Source organism: Cricetulus griseus (genome assembly GCF_003668045.3).
Source record: "Cricetulus griseus strain 17A/GY chromosome 1 unlocalized genomic scaffold, alternate assembly CriGri-PICRH-1.0 chr1_1, whole genome shotgun sequence".
NCBI lineage: Eukaryota > Metazoa > Chordata > Mammalia > Rodentia > Cricetidae > Cricetulus > Cricetulus griseus.
In genome coordinates this window covers 219,266,935-219,287,980 of record NW_023276807.1, presented here as the reverse complement: position 1 = coordinate 219,287,980, position 21,046 = coordinate 219,266,935, and the positions used below count along the sequence as shown (strand labels likewise).

Below are 21,046 nucleotides of genomic sequence, written 5' to 3'. Positions count from 1 at the left end.
TTGAGGACTTCCAACACAGTAGTAAAGGATGGATGAGGCAAGCGTGATCATCCCTTCTTCACAGAGAAGCAGCTTGTGGCCACAAGGTTAGTGACTCTTTGGCAGTTGAGTTTCAGGTATATGGCTCTGACTCTTAGTCAGTGCCCATTTAACAACCCACAATGCTTTGAGTCTTGAGCATTCATTCTGAATAGTCATTGGGAAGGGATGAATAGTCTTTAAAAGGAATAACTTGGACCCAATGTAGAAGGAAGGATATTTTGACTCAGTAAAGATGGAAAATTTCAGCAGCTAGGATAGTCTAGCAGGGACATGAGCTACTTTATGAAGTAGTGTGTACCCTATGTGGATGGTACAGCAGGGTTTGATAAAATATGCAGGTGACCTTCAAGACCCTTAAAATTTTGAGACTGTTTAGAGCCATGTGTTCAAAATGGCTGCCCCCCTTTCCAGCTATGAACAGAAGGATCCATAGAAGCCATGAAAATGCCCAGGCCCATCACTAGGTATCCTGTGTTGGAATTCTAGTCAGGAGTCAGGGCCAGGGGTGAAGGTGAGTTTCAAAAGGTGCCAAAAGGGGATGGAAAGATGGTGACGAGAACTTGCTGTTCTTATAGAGGACCTAGGTTCAGTCCCCAGCATCCTCATGGCATCTCATTACCCCCTTGTGGTCTACAAGGACACCAGGGACACACACACATGTAATAGTACACTTACACACATAAAATAAAATAAACCATTCATACACATAAAATAAAAATAAACAAATCTCCAAAAAGTGCCACCCACAATCTTAGAGGTAACTGTTGTGAGCTGCTTTCCTTGTGCATCGCACTTGTGACCAGGTACATGTGGCCTCATTTCATACTGAGGTGTTTAATCTCGTTGGTTCAAAGAGTCCTGTTTTCTCAGTGGGCAATACCTGTGTTAATGTTGGGCCATCATCCAGTGAGGCTTGCATTTGTTCTTTCAGCTCCAAAGGCCTGCGCCTCACAGATTGTCTGCCAGGATCTTATGCTGCCTAGATGTTTCATGGAAGGGGGGGCACTGGTGCAATTCTGCAAAATGAACATCAGCTCCACACATCAACACTTCATGTACTCGCTGTTCTGTAAACCAGCTCACCCGGTGCTGTCTGCCTCTGCCACCAGCATGTCGAATGTAAAACAAGTGAACAGTCCATTCCCGTACTAGGGCCCAACTTTCACCTGCATATAACCTTGGCCATGGTAAGAAACCTCAAGTGTCACCAAAAGTTAAAGTTAACTGCCTCCTTGGGGAATTTTCCTGAGCAAGCATCCACTTGTGGTTATCGTGGTCCTCCGAGAAAATAATCTCAGGGTGATACGTCCATATAAAATATGCACCAGCAGATTCTGACACCACCCACCATGTCTCCCTGTGGTGGGCCAGAGTAAAAAAAAAAAAAAACAATCGCTCTAGCAGATTCTCCCCCTACGTTTCAATCAATAGGATGCTTTTTAAAAGCTTACATTTTTCGTTGGACACTTTAAGTGACGGATGAGACAAAAGGAAGAAAGCCAAGATAAAATGGCAGCATAGACGCTCCTCAGATCCTATAATGAACTCCACAGGGCATCCAATTTTGATGTATTAGGACTTTTTTTTATAATGAGTACATTGTTAGAAATCGCATTTTCTATCGGCGGGAGCTAGAGATGAAATTGAGCTGACACCTTACCTCCTTGTAGTTAATTAGCAGGAGAAAAGTAGTGTTCTGAATCTCGTGTGGGAAAGGGGAATATTATTCATCCACCCTCTCGCCCGTCTTCTCCCTTCAAACACCTGGGTCTTTTTTTGTGCTCTTTTATTTGGTTCTGTGGCTCAGCTGAATCTGGTTGGCAGGGAAAGGATGCGGGATATTGAAGAATGGTTATTATTTAATGAAAAAAATCTCTGTAGCTCACTTCTCCCATTCCTTTAGCCTGCAGGGTAAATAAAATAGATCTGATCTTTTTATTCAAAAGATCAGTTCCTTACCTAGACTGCAACACGAGGCAATACCCGTGGGGCACGGGCTCCTTGTTGTTACTCTATCACCATTCGTCATCATTGAATCCTCAATACTTGGCACAGCATGTGGGACTTTGTAGGATTTGATTCATGCTTATAAATCAACAAATAAATAAGATATATCCTGTTGGCCCATCTGTACAGTGTTATTGTTATTTTGGTACATTCGGCGTCTTCCTCTGGGAGATAGGATGCCCATTTTAGGATAGGAAGTGGAGTTCATGTCGGATTTGGGAGATTAGGGACAGGGAGTTCAAGCCCAGCATGTGCCATTAGGCTAGTGGACAGTGTTAGGATCTTCATGGACTTCCATCTGGATAAAGGCTAAATGAGTGGTGGGAAAATTCAGTACACGTTCTCATCTGATCCATGTGTGTTTATTCATGTTGTATCTTGTGCTCCGTCCCAGGGAGCTCCAGGGAAGAGCAGCTGTTATTGTCTCTTCACTCTAGGATCTCACTATGACCTGGAGGGCAGACTAGAGCATGCTTGAGGACAGTGAGCATGCAGTGAGCATGCAGAAAGCATTACCTGCAGAGGTCTGACCCTGTGGGGCTGAGGGTTCATAAGGGTTTGGGGAAATCATTATTTGAACTCCTTCTGTATATGCTGGGTTCTTGGTGCAGTTCTCCTCCTCACAAAGACCCTTAGGGGGTACAACTCTGCTGAGGTGCTGAGGAGCTAGACCCTGAGCAAAGATGATCCCATTGGACCCCAAAGGGCTATGCTTTCTCCTGTGTGCCAGCTCTTCCTGTGGCCTCTGACTCAGTAAGGTTCTGGAGAATGCTGGGTATCAAGAGGCACTAGGAATGGGCAGGGGTCTACATTGCAAGTTAGATCCCCCACATTGTGTATGGGGGTTCTGGGATCAGGTGGCAAGGGGACCTGGATCCAGGAGGGTGTAGGAAACAAGGCCGGGATCACACCCATCTTGGGGGGTTCTAAGGCTGGACCAGAGCTCCTCGTCACTAAATAGAGGTTGGGGGAACATTATTGACTCAGCTGAGTTCTTAGTTGTCTCCTTTGCTTGTGAACTTAGCCTTGGTTTTCCTTGCAATAAAAATGGGCATTGTAACATCCATCTTGAAAACCACCCAGGGTGCAGTGATACTGCAAGGCAGGTACAGTTTCAGAAGCAGCATGCAAGGCAAGGGCAGGGGCTCCTGCCTCTTATTGACAGTAGTAGGTAGCTGGGGAATGGATGGCTGTGAACCTTTACCAATGGCAAGGCCACAAGAGCTCCTCTGGACAGAAAGCTCAAATTAATTTCCCTTTACCCACCCTGGAATCCCTGCATTTTCTATGACTTTTGCCTTACTGGGAATGCCCTCCCTTCCTTCACACTCACCCCTGCCTTCTCCAGCCACAAGGAACATGCCTTTCTGTGACTCTCTGACATTCCAAGACACATGGGACCTGTCTTTGTAGCATCTCTATTGTCTTCACGTTCCCCTCATCCCAGAGCCATCTTAGCAGGATTCATATCCAGCCTTCCTCACTTTGTATGTATTTGGGAACGATCTCTTGATATCTGTATCTTGGTTTCCTCCTCCAAAGAATGGGAATAATACTGTTGCCTGCCTTGAGGTATTGTGAGGTCAGCTTGAGCCATTCACATCAAGAGCTTGGTTACCTGTCTATACTACCTTTATTCCTAGAGAATATGAGGTTTCCGTTCTCCATCTGCTTCTTGCTCTCATCACAGACAAAGAGATAATGACCTTTGTTTCCCCTGTCTTCTCCTCCCCAACATTTCACCTGCTTCTGCCTTCCTTTAAGCCTCTGATCCTCCTATGCCTTCTGCCCACTGAGACAGCCAGTGTAGGTGCAGGAAAGCAGTGCTGAGTGCTGGCCCCTTAAGAAACTCACCAGTTCACTCTAGATCTGGTTTTCAAACTATTAGAAATTATCAAGAGAGTATTGTAAGAGTACAAGTACCCAGACCAAGAAAAAAGAAAAGAAAAAAGAAATCGTAATAATTTACTAATCATAACAATACCAAAGAGGCTATTATAAATCAAGTTGAAGTGGATGCATTCTGTGTTGTCATATGTAATATGTTTGTACGCCTCGCCTGTTTGTACATTTCTCTTCCTTTGTAAAGAAGCTGTCTAATTTAGGGTGGGAAATGAGGATCACATAGGAGTTAGCAGGGTAAGGCAGCAGAGCATGCGTCACTAGGCTAGTGACAGTGTTGAATATGCAAGGACCCCCCTCTTGATGAAGGCTGAGTGGCTAGTAGGGAAAATCTAGTACAGAACTAATCTTTAGTATAATCCAATCCTGTACAGTCAAAGCTATTAATGTTTTCATTTTGCAGATGATGAAGCCAAAGCTCAGAGGGAAAAAAAAAAACAAAACAAAAACTCCAGGAAACCATATAGTCAAGAGGCTGCCCAGCTACCTTGTCCCCCATCTCCCAGAATCGATTCAGTCTGGGGGGGCCCTGGGCATCCTTCCCCGGGGATGCCCATTACCTATTCCTAGGTGCTCATTTTTCTGGGAACTATGACCCATTACCCACTCCTCTGAGGCAATGGACCTGGAGGGCCAGGCAGTGGAGCAAGATGCTCAGAAAGAGCACCTGACCCTTCTCTTTTTTTCCTCTTAGGATACTTTTGTCCAGCAGTGCGAAGACACCTGCCGTGCTCAGCAAACTGCTAACAAGCGTGTTTGCACATCGCTCCCATCATGCTATTTGCACGATGGAATGCGAAGACACAGCTCGAAATATTTTTAAGATCTGGCCTTTTTATCTCAGAAGCACAAAACAGTGTTTGCAGTTTGGCCTCTGGAATGAAATTAGCTCAGCGCATTAGCTCATTCCTGCCAAGCTGGGCATTTCCATAAAGCTCCTGAGTCCCCCGAATCCTTTTGATCGTTTGCAGTGTGTATTTTTACACAGGTTCTTTTGCTTTGGAGAAATAAAGTAAAGAAACTGAAAGGTGAGCTTGGCCAGGGCACCCTCTGGACTGTTTGCCAATGCAAATTGGGGCTTCAACTTAAATGATAGTTTCCTTTCAACGGCCAGGCTCCTTAAAGCCTCTTTACAAATAATGTTGGTGGCAATCACAGCTAGAGGTGTTTGCTAGAGAGTGAAAAATCCTTCCTGGGCCAGCGAGATGGTTCACAGGATAGAGCTTACTCTGAAAACACGGTGACCTGAGTTTGATCCCTTGAACTCACCTATACATAGAAGGAGAGATCAACTTCACAGAGTTGCCCTCTGGCCTCCACACATGCAGCCTGGCATGTACACACCCTACACAACCACTCTCCCCTCCACCAATAAAATTTTAAAAATTTCTTCCTGACCCCCACATTGCTATCACAAAAGAAGAAGCTAATGTTTTGGGTTTTCTTTTTTTTGGTTTTTTGGGTTTTGGGGGTCTTTTGGGGTTTTTTTTTGGCAGCCTGGGTATCCATTGCCACATGGTGAGTTTTCAGATGGGTCACTGCTTATGTGACATTTGCTCTCTCCTGGTGACTTCAGGTTTCTCTGTTCTAAAATCTTTACTTGGGGTCATTGGACGGGCAAATACTTCACCAGTATTTAAAGCTTGGTGAGTTTGGATCCCTGGCTTCCTAGATGTGTGACTTGTGGGAGAAGACTTGTGAAGAAACCTTAGCTTGCTCATCTGTGAAGGGGGCCATCTCTTTCTTGCACAAGTAAACAGCAATATCTGGATCTTGCATTCATAGAAGCTAAACAGCAGGGGCAACTCAAGTGTCCATTGGTGGATGAATGGATAAGCAAAATATGGTTTACACGTGTGTGTGTACGTGTGTGTGTTTGTGTGTGTGTGTGTGTGTGTGTGTGTGTGTGTGCGCGCGCGTGCACTCTTGTGTGAGCACACACCTACACACATGGGTTGGGACAAAGGGAAGGACATTCTAGCATATGCTACAGCATGGATGGATCTGAGGACATTATGCCAAGTGAAACAGGCCAACCACTAAAAGACACACACTATATGATTGCGCATATGATTGCTACTGTTCTGTGCGGTCAAAACGGTAACATCAAATCAAATATATTTGCATTTCTTACATACTCTGCCATTGTAGAAATGGCAGAGTAAATTTTGTGGGCATTCATGTATCTTCCCATTACTGGGGAGTTGCACTCACGAGCTCTGTTTCCTGGCTCACCTCATCTTCCTGGCTCTTGCCACATATGCAAGTGACCTTTCTAAAACAGCTTAGTCATTTTTGCTGTCATGGGTCAAATGAAGCAGGTTTCACTGTTTCTTCAGCATCACTAGCACCATTTCAAGCAGTTTTACACGTAATAAATAATAGCTGGTACATTAGTGTTTTAATATGCATTTATTTTATTCAATCACAAAAAAGTTGAACATTCTTATCAAAGTACAGTTATTGCTTCCTTGTGAAACACCTGCTTGCATCTCTGACATAATACATACATACATACATACATACATACATACATACATATCTTGTCAGGTTTCAATGTTTTTTATACCAAAATGGCTGTCATGTTTGCAACGTGTTGTTACCAAAGCCTAAATGCTTTGTACATGTGTGTGCATATATGAGTGTGTGTGGTGCACCATGTATTCATGTGGGTGTGTGCACAGGTATGTGTGTGTGGTGGTCAGAGGTCAGCATCAGGTGTCTTTCTCCATCACTCTCTACATTGTTTTGTTGAGCCTGAATCTCATTGATTTGTCTAGGCTAATTGGCCAGTGAGTTCTAGGGATGCACCTGTCCTCACAACCAATTCCCCAGCATTTGTTACACACAAAAGCTACTGTGCCAAGCTTTCTTATATGGGTGCTTGAGATCTAAACCAAAGCCCTTAGGTTTGTGAGGCAGGCACCATACCACTGAGCCCTCTCCTTGGCCCCTTAATGTTTTTCATATTATGAAGTCACTGAAATCATATAGTAGTGAAATCATTTTGACATTTCAAATGACTAAATCAGATGTATGATGGACCAGAAGTGTTTTCCATAACCACTGGTATTCATGTTGTATCTTCTAAGCTCTCCATAACCAGTCCTTTTATATGTTAGCATAAAGTCTACTCAGGAGACTGGGAAAGGGTCAGTGGTTAAAGTGCTTGTTGCAAGTGCGAGTCCATAGTTCAGATCCCCAGAACCTATGTAAATGCCAGATGGGCATGGTGGCACACCTGTAATCCCAGCGTCTGAAGATGGAGACAGGGATCCCCAGAGAAGGCTGACTAGCAAGATTGACATTGGCAATCTGTGGGTTTGATTCTGAGATCCTGCCTCAGTGGATAAGGTAGAAGAGGGACCAGGATGGTTTCAGACATCAACATCAGGCTTCTGCATGCACAAGCACCCATGTAGATTCACCCACACATCTGTACCCACACACATGAAAACACACACACCACATGCACATGAAATTGGGGAAAACAATGAATAAATAAATAATCTGCTTAGATGCTAGATTCTATGACTGTGCTATCTGAATAAAATTATATGGATTGACCAACTAATAATAAAATTTAATATATTAGCCACCAGTGTCTCACTGTTAAAAGAACACAACCAACGTTAAAGAAAAACTAAATTGGCCAATCCACATGAAATGTAGTGTTTACTCCAGTAATAACGATCCCTTTCCAGCTGAAGCAGAGCCCTCTCCTCAAGCCATGAATGCTAGGGGTTAAAAAGACCATGATAGCGAGTGAGGCAGGCCTTCATGCTGTTCATGGGAAAGAAAATGTGGTCAGCCTTACTGAGGAGGAGTTTGGCACTGGGCACTAAGAAATCTTTCAATATTCATAATGTTGATCCAGAAATTGTAGTTATTCAACTGTGACTTGAGATGCCTCTGAAGTGTGGGGAAATATTTACATTCATGGCTAGAAATAGGATTCCATGTAAATGCCCAATGGTCGGAAGCGAGTGAGGAAGCAATCGGACAACCATCTGATGGAGTGTTATGGAGTTACTGGAAGCGGCATTCGCTCAAACCTTCACTGCAGTGCATGATTTTATTTCCTCCTTGTTACATTTCTTACATCTTCTTGGCTTAACATTACTTATAAACATTGCTCCTATAATAAAGAAGAAATCTGCATATTAAAATATTAGAGAGAATGAGAGACTTTATTCCTTTTCTGGTCTCAGGTTCCCCATGTTCACCTTGCTCATTCTCCTTTGGCATAGTGAGTAGCCTCTGGAAGTGGGGTCGGCAGACACGTGAGTTTAGGTTGTAGTACAGCTAGATATTCACTAGCTGTGTGGCCTCAGGTGAATCTAACTTATGTGCATCTTGGCTGTCTGGTTTGTAAAGTGGAGTTTCTGTCTTCCTTGCTATCAGACAGAACTAAAGTGAGAAAGCCCACGTGCAACGAACCCTCTGCCCTGCTGAGCCTTGAGTTTGAAGCTTTCCCCAGACTATATCATAGCTGGTCTTTGCTTGAAAGGGCCATCAGAATTCGATGGAAGAATGGTTGTGATGTATTAGCAGGACAGGGAAGGGCTCCAGATCAGCCAGAGAGGCAAAGCACAGTGTCTGGATGGGTTCCAGGGGCATCTGAACCTTCTCCAGCAAAGCTGGGAGAAGTTAATCTCCGGCATCCATGCATGACAGTGCACGAGGTGCTGATCAACAACAAAACTCACCTGAGCCTTGATCTTCCAGGATTTTATGCAGGCACCACCTATTGTGTCAGCATGATTAACCGAGTGATTGCCCAATGTGGTTGGAGCCAGCCTCCAGGTTATCTAATAACATGCCAACCAAAGGCCTCAGGGTTGTTCTTTCTGTTTTGTCTGTCCCACCTTAAGACTGCCATGTATAGTTTGCTTCATCCTAAAATCCATTGTGAACAGCCTAATTTCTATTGAATATCTTACAGTTTATCTCCCAGGCACCAAGGGCAAAGGCCAGACCTCTATTTGGACAATTCCAAATTCTTCATAATACATAAGGTGACAGAAAAGGGAGAGTGACCAGGTTTGAATGCACAGATAGTGTTGTCTGAGGGGGCCTATTATACAGGGTTCTGAGACTGGCCAATAGGAAGAACATGAACTTGACAGTTATAAGAAGTATTCGGGCATGTATGTCCCTCCCCATGCTCAAAGCTTCAGGATTGCCTGTGAGAACAAACTCACTTACAGTATACCCTGCAAAAGACCTTTTCCAGTGGGGCCAAGAAAATACAACCTTCTGGGTACTTGACTCTAACTCTACTCTCCATGTTTAGAGCACAGTAGTGTGTCTCGCCACTCACTAGTTTATCTAATGGAGATGAGTTCTCAGTCGGTCTGCAGGTTTCTCTCTCTGGAACTGTACTTCAGCTGAACCTACTCTACATAGCATAGGGTGATGTAAAAAGAAATTGGGAAAGTCCCTTTTGCAGTTTTTTTGTCCTGAGCACCGGGTCAGACTAGCTCTAGACTTCATAAAAAGTCAGATTAGAAAAAGGAAAATTCAGCAGTGAAAGTGTTTGCTTTACAAGTGTGAGGGCTGGAGTTCAGATCCTCCAAACTCCCATGTAAAAGCCAGGGTGGATGCAGCAGCCCACCTGTAATTCCAGCATCGGGGAGATTGAAGATCCTCAGAGCAAACCAGCAAGGAGACTAGCCATATTACCGATCTCTAGGTTTGACTGAGAAATCTTTCGAATAAGGTAGAACAGCAACCAGGAAAATTCCTGACGTCAACCTGAAGTGTCCATATGCATGCCCACACACATGTACCCATACACCTGAATAAATGCGGGGTGGGGAGAAAAATGAAAATGGAGTTTAGTTCTCATATGAACTGATGCAGGATAAGTCTTCATCCCGGGATCTCCAGGGGGATAACTATGCCTTTATAACTGGGGACAGAGACTGGGATGAGAGACCAGCAACTGAAATCCAATTACACTTGTGCCCTTCCATCAGAGAGAAGAGTTCAGCTTCCATCTGCGGGGTCTTTTGAGCACGAACAGCTTGCAATGACTTGATGTTATCAGTAAAATTGGGTTGTATGTTCTGTCTCTCTCCAGAAAAAACCGGCCATGCAGAAGTCGTCCGGGTTGTGTACCAGCCAGAGCACATCAGCTTTGAGGAACTGCTCAAGGTCTTCTGGGAGAATCACGACCCGACCCAAGGTAGAGTGATGAGTGAGCCAGTATTTAATTATCTTACTAATTACAGCTGGGATAATTAGTGTTTGAGCTGCATGGGAGAGATGAACCTTGAAATCACACAGGAGCTCAAGAATATGATTGCAGACATTTACTGACAGAATGGGGCGGGGGCACACGGGGAGTAAAGGGGTGAGAGAATAAAGGCGCAGCCATAGTCAGCGCCCCTCCCCCCCTTTACAGCTGTCAGGGGTGGGAAAATTCCCACAGAGAAAGACGCCAGACAATGGAGATCCCTTTACCTTTGATTATTGCATTATTCTTCCTTAATGCAGCCTTTTGTCTACAAAATTAAAGTGTCTTTCCAGTAACCGAAAGTTTTCCTGATTTATGGTCCCTTTGTTTTCTCAGAGTTTAGCCTTTTTCATCATTTGACATTATCGGGCTTGTTTTTTAAGAAACGTCTGTGGGTGATTGCAGGAAGGGGGAAAAGGAATATATAGGTGAAAAAGCTGTGTTCAGCAGTCCACAAAGCTGGGTTATTCAAACATTTCATTTGTCCTCCTTGGAATCTGTTATGTGCGAATATTAAATGTATTTTGACTACAAAACAGTATCTGGTGGCCAGAAACATTATTTGGATACACTGGAAAGGAGAAAGTCTCCTCCCGTTGGCTAACACTATGGTGATAGACAATAATGAAGGATTTCTCCACATCCTAGCCACCTTACCAGGGGTGTTGGTGCTATGCGTTGGGATGGCGAAGCTTCGGAACTGTGATCTTTCACAAGCACCTTTTGTCCAGCCTCTGCCTACTCACAGAAATGATTTTCCTGTTGGGATTTTCGGTGGTGGGTTTGCCATATTGACTAACTCTTCAGGTGTGGACATTTCCTTCCCAGACATGGTTGTGCTTGTGGTAAAATCCTAACATGGACCCATCAGAGCAAGCTGGTAGGTCTTTTGTGCTGTTTGTTGTGTTGAGTGTGTCCTGGAACATGCTCCACTAGAACTCTCCACTACTAGGGTCATTTGCAGAGGTCAAAGATCAGAGCAAAGGCAAGTACAACAGAGTGAGAGCAGGGAAGTCCACCAGGTAGAGCTGTAATGACAACATCTGGTTTTCTATGGTGGTGGGTCCTTGGTGGAAGAGAATCAGATGTGGGGCAGTTAGGTCAAGGCCTGCAGGGACAAAAGTACTGCTATCAGAAGGTTTGCTGCCACCAAAGTTTGGATCGCTGGGCTGCCCTAGCACATGAGGAAGGCTATCCTGACGATGTGGATATTAAGCTCTGGCTGGTTCCTGCAGGCTGGGTTTAACCGCAGCCTGTAACTTGGCTGGCTTATACAATGTTCTGTCCCTGTAGGACTCCTGAGGTCTCACTTCAGCAGCATCTCAGATAAGGCCAGTGTGTCACTGGCTTTTCTGTCTTTACCACCTTTAATATCTTACCATTCCACTGTGTCTTTATCTGCACAGTATGTTAACAGGTACTGGCCCTTGAATGTCTGGAAGATGTTTCCCCGAGGAAGGCCCTTGAGGACTCTCTATTCCCTATTACACTTACATTACATTTGTCTCAACAGTCCTCACACAGTCACCTCCTCTAGGATTTGTTTGTTTGTTTATGGCCTGAGTTACTGTATTAGTGTCATAATGAAGTATGAATGCCTGGATGGCTTTTAAAGCAGGCATTTATTTCCTTGAGGTTCTGGAGGCTCTTCAACCTGCAAGTTCAAGGCCAAGGGGTCAGCAGGTCTTATTTCTCCAGAGGCCTCTCTCCTTGGTGTGCTGATGGCCCTCTCCTCTCCAGGTCCTCATGTGGTCTTTCTTAGGTGTGCTTCCTTTTCTTACAAAGACACCAATCTTATTATATTAGGGCTCACCATAGTGACCTTGTTATGCTTAATTACCCTTTACAAAACATCAGTTGGGGCTGGAGAGATGGCTCAGCAGGTAAGAGTACTGTCTGCTCTTCCAGAAGACCCAGATTCAATTCCTGGCATCCATGTGATGGTTCATATGTCCTTTACTAGCCTCCAAAGGCACCAGGCACAAGCATGGTACATAGGTATAGAGACAAGTAGAACACCCATACACATAAAATTAAATTGCATTCACATTCTGTGTGGTACAGGAGCAGAGACTTCAGTTGTGAAAAGGAGAGGGTGTACCACTGAACCCATTGCACTGTCAATGGAGTGATAGCCCATAGCACTATCCACTAGTGACAGCCCACAGCACTATCCACTAGTGACAGCCCACAGCACTATCCACTAGAGTGACAGCCCACAGCACTATCCACTAGTGACAGCCCACAGCACTATCCACTAGTGACAGCCCACAGCACTATCCACTAGAGTGACAGCCCACAGCACTATCCACTAGAGTGACAGCCCATAGCACTATCCACTAGAGTGACTAATGTCTACATTCCTTCTAGAGGTGTTTTTAATGCCATTCACAGACTTATAACCTGGAAGTTGTTTTAAAACACATCCAGGTAAACACGATGGACTGAATAAAGCCTTGCCTTCCAATGTTCTTCCTGTGTCATTAGCAGAATTACTTTGAGGATAGCTAAATGCAGTTGAACATGGTAACAGTCTCCCTCTCTCCCTCTCCCCCTCCCTCCCTCTCCCTCTCTCTCCCTTCTTTCTCTCTCTCTCTCTCTTTCTCTCTCTCTCTCTCTCTCTCTCTCTCTCTCTCTCTCTCTCTCTCTCTGTGTGTGTGTGTGTGTGTGTGTGTGTGTGTGACCAGGGAATGGGTAGATGACTCAGCAGAGAGGGCTCAAGTCATTTCCTAAGGCTTGTTACATGAGAAGAAAAGGTCCCCAGCCCTTTGCTGGAGTGTCAAGGCTAAGGTGCTCTGTGTGTGGACAGCTTCTTCATGGGGAAAGGAGATGGATAGTCACACTGAGATGTAAAACCCACCATGAGGTTCTCAGGGCCTGAGACCTGCCCTTCCTGCAGCCAGCCTCCTACTCTGTCAGCTGTCCCATGGCTTCCTAAGCCCCAGAGCCATGTGGGCTTAGCTAGACTGCCAAATCTCTGTGCCTTCAATCATGGAAATTCTAACTCATCCATTTGTCTAATTTTGACACTGTGCTTACCATATTAGGAACTATGGACTATGCCCATTTGACTTATAAGTCAGAGGGCTAAGCCATTTGTCTAATAGTTTCACTGCCGATTACGATATGAAAGGGAGGTCAATAAAATGCTTCTTCAAGACTTGGTGGCTTGATTAGGGGTTTCCTCAGTGATTCAGAATCAGTGTCTAGGATTTAGGATGTGTGGCTGGAAAACATGTGAGACTCTCCTGTCACTATCTCCAAATTGCTATGGAAGCAATTGTCCATTCAGGACCTGTGTGTCCTCTGTTTGTCAGGCATGCCATTTGGTGATGCTAATCACTAAGTGGTCTGAGTAGGTAGGAGGACCCAGCCACTGAAACAGAGGGAAATGTGTTCTCATAAGAAAATAGTCAGAACCCAGTGAACCAAGATCACACAAGCACTTAGATAAGTGTATGTAAGACTGCACGCTGGAAAAATAGAAGCCAAAACCCAAATTCAGAAGAACCCTGGGTCATATTCCCTTGGACCCCTGAAGTTTCAAAACTTGTGGTCATGTGTAATTTTTCCAAGGGCAGATTGAAGTCCATTGCCAGAGGGTAGGTATCTGGCAGGAGAGAGTTAGCCTCGGAATGAACTTGGCCTCCCCTCCTCAATATGTTTCCCGGGGAAATGGCTGTGCAAAGAGAGCTGCTTGGCATGAGGGTAGTGAAGGCATGCAAGGTAGCTACCTTATGCAGAAAGGGAACTTTTAAGAGAGAGTAAGGTAGTGGGTGTGGGTAACTCTGAGCTGTGAAGCAATATCCCCCTCAAGTTTCTTTTCCAGAAGCAAGAATAAGCAACTCCTAAAGACACCCGGGGAATGCTCCCACCTGCATGAGAACTGCTTACTGGCAAAAAGACTGACAATGCTGAAGAAGTCAAGCAGGACTACCTGGCCTTTGATGAGAGGACACACCCAGAAAACATGCACATCTCCCCAATTATATGACTCCAGAGACACAGATCATAAAGAGCATGTTGGAAGATTTTAGAACCTTCTTGACAAAGTTGTTAAGGGTCTGAAGGGTCACTCCCATTTTTGGATTAGAGTTTAATGTATTTGGAAGGAAAGTAGAACCCTTGGCTGATATTTGCAAGTGTATGTGTGTGTGGGGGGGGTTGCTAATGTCAAGGGTTCTACCACAGAAGAAGAAGAAGCAGTAATTTAAGCTTAAAATCTCTTTGCAAGCAAGTCAGATCCTCAGGACCAAGAAGAAACAGGAATCCTGTGTGTTCTTCTGTTATTCAAGGGATCAAAGCAGCTCCCATAGTATCTGCCCTTATGGGTAGAGCAGAGTCCCAACATGGTCCCCACTTAGAAGAGAGCAAAGATGGCAAGAAATGGAAGGTTCTGGTGCTTTTGGATACTGTTTGGGAACTGGGGAGATAACAGTCATAAAAGTGCTTGCCATAGGAACACAAGGCTGAGAGTTTGGAGAATCCACCACCCATGTCAAAAGCCTGACCAGATGTCATCTGCCTGTAATTCCAGAGCTGGGGAAGTAGAGACAGAAGGGTCCATGGGGTTCACTGGCTGATCAGCCTAACTGAACTGATGAAGCTCCTGGTTCAGTGACAAACTCTGACTCAAAAATGAAGTGGACAGTGTCTAAAGAGGACGACTTACTTCAACCTCTGACTCATCTGTATGCATGAGTGTGTGTGTGAGCACACACACACACACACACACACACACACACACACACAGAGAGAGAGAGAGAGAGAGAGAGAGAGAGAGAGAGAGAGAGAGAGAGAGAGAGAGAGAGTTACAAATGAGGCCAGAGACCTGTCCTTCCACAGTCACTGTGAGCCAGTCCCAAGAGACTGTCACTCAGAGGGTCAGCCTCCAGTGGAGTAACTGGCCAGATTCTCAGAAGAGAATCTTTTACCTCACCCACCACTTACCACAAAATCTGGTACTTTTGCCCAACTCCTCAAGTTTAGGCCAATGAATCCTGTGTTTGCTTCCTGTCTTTACCCACAAGGCAGATATAACTGTAGATTTCTAAGGATGGAGTGGTGTGTACCCACTTATGATCACTTGGTCCCCTAACTGTTGAGATTCCCTAGGGAATGTGGGAAAGACTGAGATTGAAGAGATTTTCATGCTGGCCTCAGTTTAGAACTCTCCAGCCTTGAGATGTTGGTCAAGACACTCAATTCTCTGTCTTTCTTATCTGCTAAAGATATGACCTGGCCGCATGGTGTATCTGACATAAGAAATAGATAGATTAGCATGAAGACCTCAGGTACCAAGAGAGTACGAGGCTGAGCTAGATATTTCTCCACACAACCAAATTTCACTAGATTTTGAAGTTTGTGTTTATAGCTGCATTGCTCTCCGTCTGCTAGAGGTTGGATTTTGTATTCATAGATTCTCTTGTCCTTCATGTGATTGGGAAGAATTTTGGTTCCATGATACTGTTGATGCAGACAGTGGCAGAAAGCTGATGAATGTCACTCACAGGCTCCTGAATTTTGCTGCTGAGACAGGAATGAAAAGACTTGGGTCAAGTCCTAGCCTCTCATGCCTGCTCTATCTCTTTCTACCCCATGTATGTGCACACTGGTGACACAGTTCAGTATTCTTATTCCTTCTGGGGCACAGAGTACAGACCATGGATCTTGGGCCAAGCCAAAAAATACAATGCCAAGATTCCAGCTCATAAATCTGACTTCTCAATTACAAGCTAATTCATCTCTTCTTTCTGGGGTCAGGGACCTCTCCAGTTATTAAGGGCCTTTTAGGGACTAGCCTTAGCGATGAGTGTTTTATACTTTTGACTTCACTTCATCTTGTCTGGAATCCTCATTTAATGGGAAAGGAGAAGCAAGGTTCCTAAGGCCTCAGAAATTTGCCCACTGTTGGTGGGCCCCATGTTTGCTGGATCTCAGTCTATATTCTTTCCCTAGCTCTAGAAGGGAGCAGACTTCTCCTATGGTAAATGTGCAGATAGGACCTTTGTGGTAACAGTTATAGCTTCAATGTCCTTTTTTTTTTTAAGTGAGTGCAATAAATACTACCACTACAGATTTAATTCTACTCTAAAGTGAAAGCCACATTTTGTTAAACATCACAACCTCTGGGAAAAGGGAACACCTGGCCATAGTATGCATCCCATGGCCACTAGACCAGGTCAGCCCACAGTAGGATTTGCAGGTCTCTCATTGTAGCTCTAAGCCAAGAATATCTTCTAGATAATCATTTGAAAGTCATGGCCTGTTAACAGTAACTATTGACCCAGTATCTGTTTCTCCATTTGGATAGCTTATAATTTTAGATGGGCATGCACCCATTAGTAAAGACTCAAACTTTGGGGATGGAGAGATAGCTCAGCAATTAAGAGCAGAGGACCCAGGTTCAGTTCCCAGCTACCACATGGTGACACACAAGTGTCCATAACTCCAGCTCCAGGGTATCCAATGCCCTCTTCTGATCTAAGTAGGCACCAGGTATGTACATGGTGCACAAACTTACAGTCATACACAGATATGAAACATATCTTTTAAAAGAGACTCAAACATCCATATTCCTTAGCATGAAAGTATGGTATGTATTGGAAGTTTGACTACTGAGGCATTAGTGGGTGCATTAAGGTCAAGTTAATATACATTAGTGGGTGTATATTATCTAGGAAGGATATTTACCATCTCAGCATCACCTCCCCCTCTTCCTTACCCTTCTCTGTGTGGGGGTGCAATGAGTACTGTGTTGTTTCTGTGATCGCCCCTCTTCTTCCTCCCCCAGTCATGTACTTGGATGTAGTAGGGAGCCATTGTGAGCCACAGGGACTGCAGAACTGCAGAACAGAAGTATCAAGTCATCATCCCAGCCTGAGCTCTTCAGGCAAGAACTGACTTGCTTGATCTACTGTTACTTGGGTTCACATTGAGCCTCATTGCCTTCTCTTTTCCAGTAGCCTGTCCTGTAGTCTCACTAGGACAGCTCTAACAATAAACTGATGGTGAGCTCCTGTGAGTCCTCCAAAATTTTAATTAAAATGCTCCATGATCAAGACATCTGTAATCATACATACTGTGTGAGTATGGATTCAGGGTGGTGATGCTATCTGTAGCTTTGAGCCTGGCCCAGCCATGTACCAGCGATGTGAACATATATTATTGCTCCCTTCTTCCTTGGCCACACTCAGGAATCCTTCCTGGCACATCCTTCTGTTACCAAAGAAATCAAAGTTCCCTTTTATTAGTTTTTAGTCTTGTTAATAGAAGAATTTAAAAACAGACTCAGGAGAAAGTTTGAGCACTGTCTTATTAGTATGTGAAAGAAAAACAACAGGACAAGAAGGCTGCAAGTCTCAGTAGCTACCAGGTAGAGATGGAAAAGAAGAAGAAAGAAGGTGTAGCAAGCTTTCTTGTATGGCTTTCTTTTGTGATTTCCAGGTCCCAGTAATGGCACAGAGATGTATTACTTTGAAAGCTTGGCCTTTAGCTTAGACTTGTTCCAAGCTAGCTCTTATAGCTTAAATTAACCTGCTTTCATTAATCTACATTCTGCCACATGGCTTTTTACTTTTCTTTCATTCTGTACATCCAACCCCCTTTATGTTCTCTTGTGTCTCCCCACTTCTCTTCTTTCCAGAGTACCTCTCTTTCCCTGGAAGCCTCACCTAGTCTTTCCTGCCTAGCTATTGGTTATTCAGCTTTTTAAAAAAGAGTTATTTATTTATTTATTATGTATACAGTGTTCTGCCTGCATGTATACCTGCAGGATGGAAGAGAGCACCAGATCTCATTATGGATGGTTTTGAGGCACCATGTGGTTTCTGGGAATGGAACTTAGGAACACTGGAAGATCCTCCAGTGCTCTTAACCACTGAGCGATCTCTCAAGCCCCTCAGCTTTTATTTAGGTAATCACAGTGACACATCTTCACACAGTACAAACAAATATCCTGCAACATTTCCCCCTTTTGTCTAAATAAAAAGGAAAGGTTTTAACCATAACACAGTAAAACTATATGAAATAAGAACAATTATCAGGTAAGAATTATATTCACAATGTCCAGTCTATTAGTATTTGGAAAATTTAGAGAAAATATTATCTATTTTACCTGGATGAATCCAATGTTTTATACCTAAACATTTTTATCATAATTTGTATTACCATCCTAAAATATCTTTTCAGACATTAAAACATTTTTTTTTAGACAAACAACTTAAGCTTTTATGTCTCTCAACCTTATACACTTTATTCCTCTTTTGTAAGTTTCTTTTCTGAGTTTGATAACAAAGCAAGTATAACTATCTAGTCTTCAAACACCATCAGAGACCTGAGAAAGGTAGAATTTTACCCGAGTAAATAAGAAGTGCAGAGCAAACAACTTCCTAAACTGTAGAAACAACAGAAACATTTGGCTTCATGGACAGTCATCCAAGGTTCCTCTGTTATATTGGGGCATCCATCTTTGGCCTAAAGGCAGAAAATATCTAACAGACTCTTCTGTGAAGCAGGAACTTTGAAGGTCTGTCCTACCTTGTCTTGGCAAAGTTCAGCAGTCGCTTTCTTTTGTGTCCTGCTTATCTAACTTGGACAGCATACTATGAACAGTTGAGGTAAGGTCTTTTTACCCCCAGTGGCTAACTTTGCAACAAATGAAAGCAAACTCCATGTGGAGGTTCTTCAATACCCATCATCCTTTTTTTGAAGTAGATTGGTGCTGCTGGGAGCAGATGTGTCTCAATGTCATGAAAAGTCTTATTATTAAAACATCTCAAATGTCGTATTCTGTAGGTCTCTAAAATGTTTCAAGGCCATCAAAATATCTCTGTTTAACCTTGAAAACATACCTAACATGACCACAAGTTTGATTGTTACAGATGACTAACTACTAACCTGTATTTTTAATTATCCTAAATAGTTTGTAATAATAGCTTTCAATGGCTAGAACTATACATTATATTTTTAAATGAGCTGTATAGGTATAATATCTTAAATAAGAGTAAAAAATATGTATACAGCAAAAATAACCTCAAATTTGTATTGACATATGAAAATCCATACCAATGTAAAATATTTGAGATTAATAGTTGCTCTTTAGTTTAAAAGTAGATTCAATAATCTACCCTTTTATCCTATCATCTCTATATCCCCCCTTTTTATCTTTTAAGAAAGGGATCCCTGAATCTAACCTCCTTTGCTTAGTTTTCTCCCTGACCATGACCAATAATAACCTGCAATCAAACCCCCTAAATAACGATAAACATTCATAGCTCACTGAATGGCTAAAAACTATCCACCCCACCTCTTGGGAATGTGGATATTGTGTTCTCTAGACTATTTTGTGTTGTCTGGGGTAAAGTCATCCTTAGGGGACCCTGAGGAAATTGAGATAATCATCAATTACAAGGGAGAGCTAGTTGTTGTCCAGTCTTCATGTGATGGGAAAGTTCAGGGCATTTGAAGTCCTGGCTTGAGTAGTCTATAATGCTGGACCATCTCAGCTAGCAGCTTTGAAGTTGTTCTGAATGCATATTTTTGAGGAAACTGTAACAGAGGCATTCTGAGAAGCTGGATCTCCTGGGCTACTTGTCTTCATTGGTGCTTGGTCCTTTTTTTAAACACACAAACTTAAAACATTCATATGTCTGAACACAAGTTTGGAATGTGCAGTGTGCACAAATCAGCTAAAGATAATTCTCTGTTCTGTTTGAGCAGGTGAAAGGCATCTGTCAACTTTGTAAGTCCATTTGGACTGCATAACCAAACTAATATAAATCTCTGTCCATGACATATGAAGGGATAGCGTGTAATAATAAGTCATGAGGACTCTGTAGCCAACAAGATTTATCAGGTCTCCCTTGTAGAGGGACCAACTTATCCATCACCTGTTTTGTTTTGTTTTATTTTCTTTCATGTCTGTAGCCATTGTTTTCAGGAGGTTTCCCCTGGTCAAATCTGATTTTTATTCATTTTAAAGCAATCCCTAGCTTTTTGTTTCCTGTGGAAACAAAAGCATAACCTCTCCCCCATTGTTTTACATTTTTTGACTTCCATTCTAAAGTTAAGACATCCTTAAAATATATAGGCTGGATTAATTTAGTAGTTTTTTCCCCACAATTCCATATCTTTCAGTAGTGTTTGCCCTTAGCTCATCGGCTTTCAAAACTATTCAAAGTAAACAAAATACAAGATCCAGATGTCCTGTGTATTTCCCATCCTTACATGGCTTATTTTCTTTACACTACTCTTTTTTTAAAAAAAAAACTTTATTATTTTTAAACTAATTATTTATTTTAATGGCTATCTATACCCATTTTTTCTTTCTTCAACACCTAAGTACATTCAAACATATTATACGTTTTCAGGGGTTTTCTTGGTCTGGAAATGCTGCAGCAACAGGGTAGATGAACTTGCCAGTGAGAGAGAGGGAAAGCAACAAAATGCCAAGTTTCTTTCTCCCATGTCCCTTTATCTGTGCTGCCACAGGAAGGTGCCACTCACATTTAAATAACTCCATCAAGAAAGTTCCTCCCAGGAGTTCCCAGCACCTTGTGTTTCAGGTGATCCCAGATGTAGGAAGTTGACAACCAAGCTTAGCCATCACAATATTTATTTGTTTATTATTTCTTTCCTTCAGAGGGTCAGCTTCACATGAAATGTTTTCTCATTGGGCAAAGGAGTGGCCTCAGTTTCTGCGTTTGGAAACTAGTTCTTATCCAGTGGGTGTGTGTCAGGATGTAGGAGTAAATTTGGTTTGCAGCCCAGAGCACAGTGCCTGCATAGAATACATTCAGGGAATGTGGAGTTGCCACTCAGAGATGAGAACTCAAGCATACACAACCTTTAGAT

At 43.2% G+C, this 21,046-nt stretch overlaps 1 protein-coding gene across 1 annotated transcript in view; it reads left to right on the top strand.

Moving 5' to 3' along the window:
• Msra (methionine sulfoxide reductase A) overlaps window positions 1-21,046 on the top strand; it is a 328,455-nt gene that overhangs the window by 207,886 nt on the left and 99,523 nt on the right. The window contains exon 4 of the mRNA XM_027390343.2: window positions 10,037-10,141. Coding sequence (XP_027246144.1) covers window positions 10,037-10,141 — 105 coding nt within the window. The remainder of the gene's footprint in view (window positions 1-10,036; window positions 10,142-21,046) is intronic.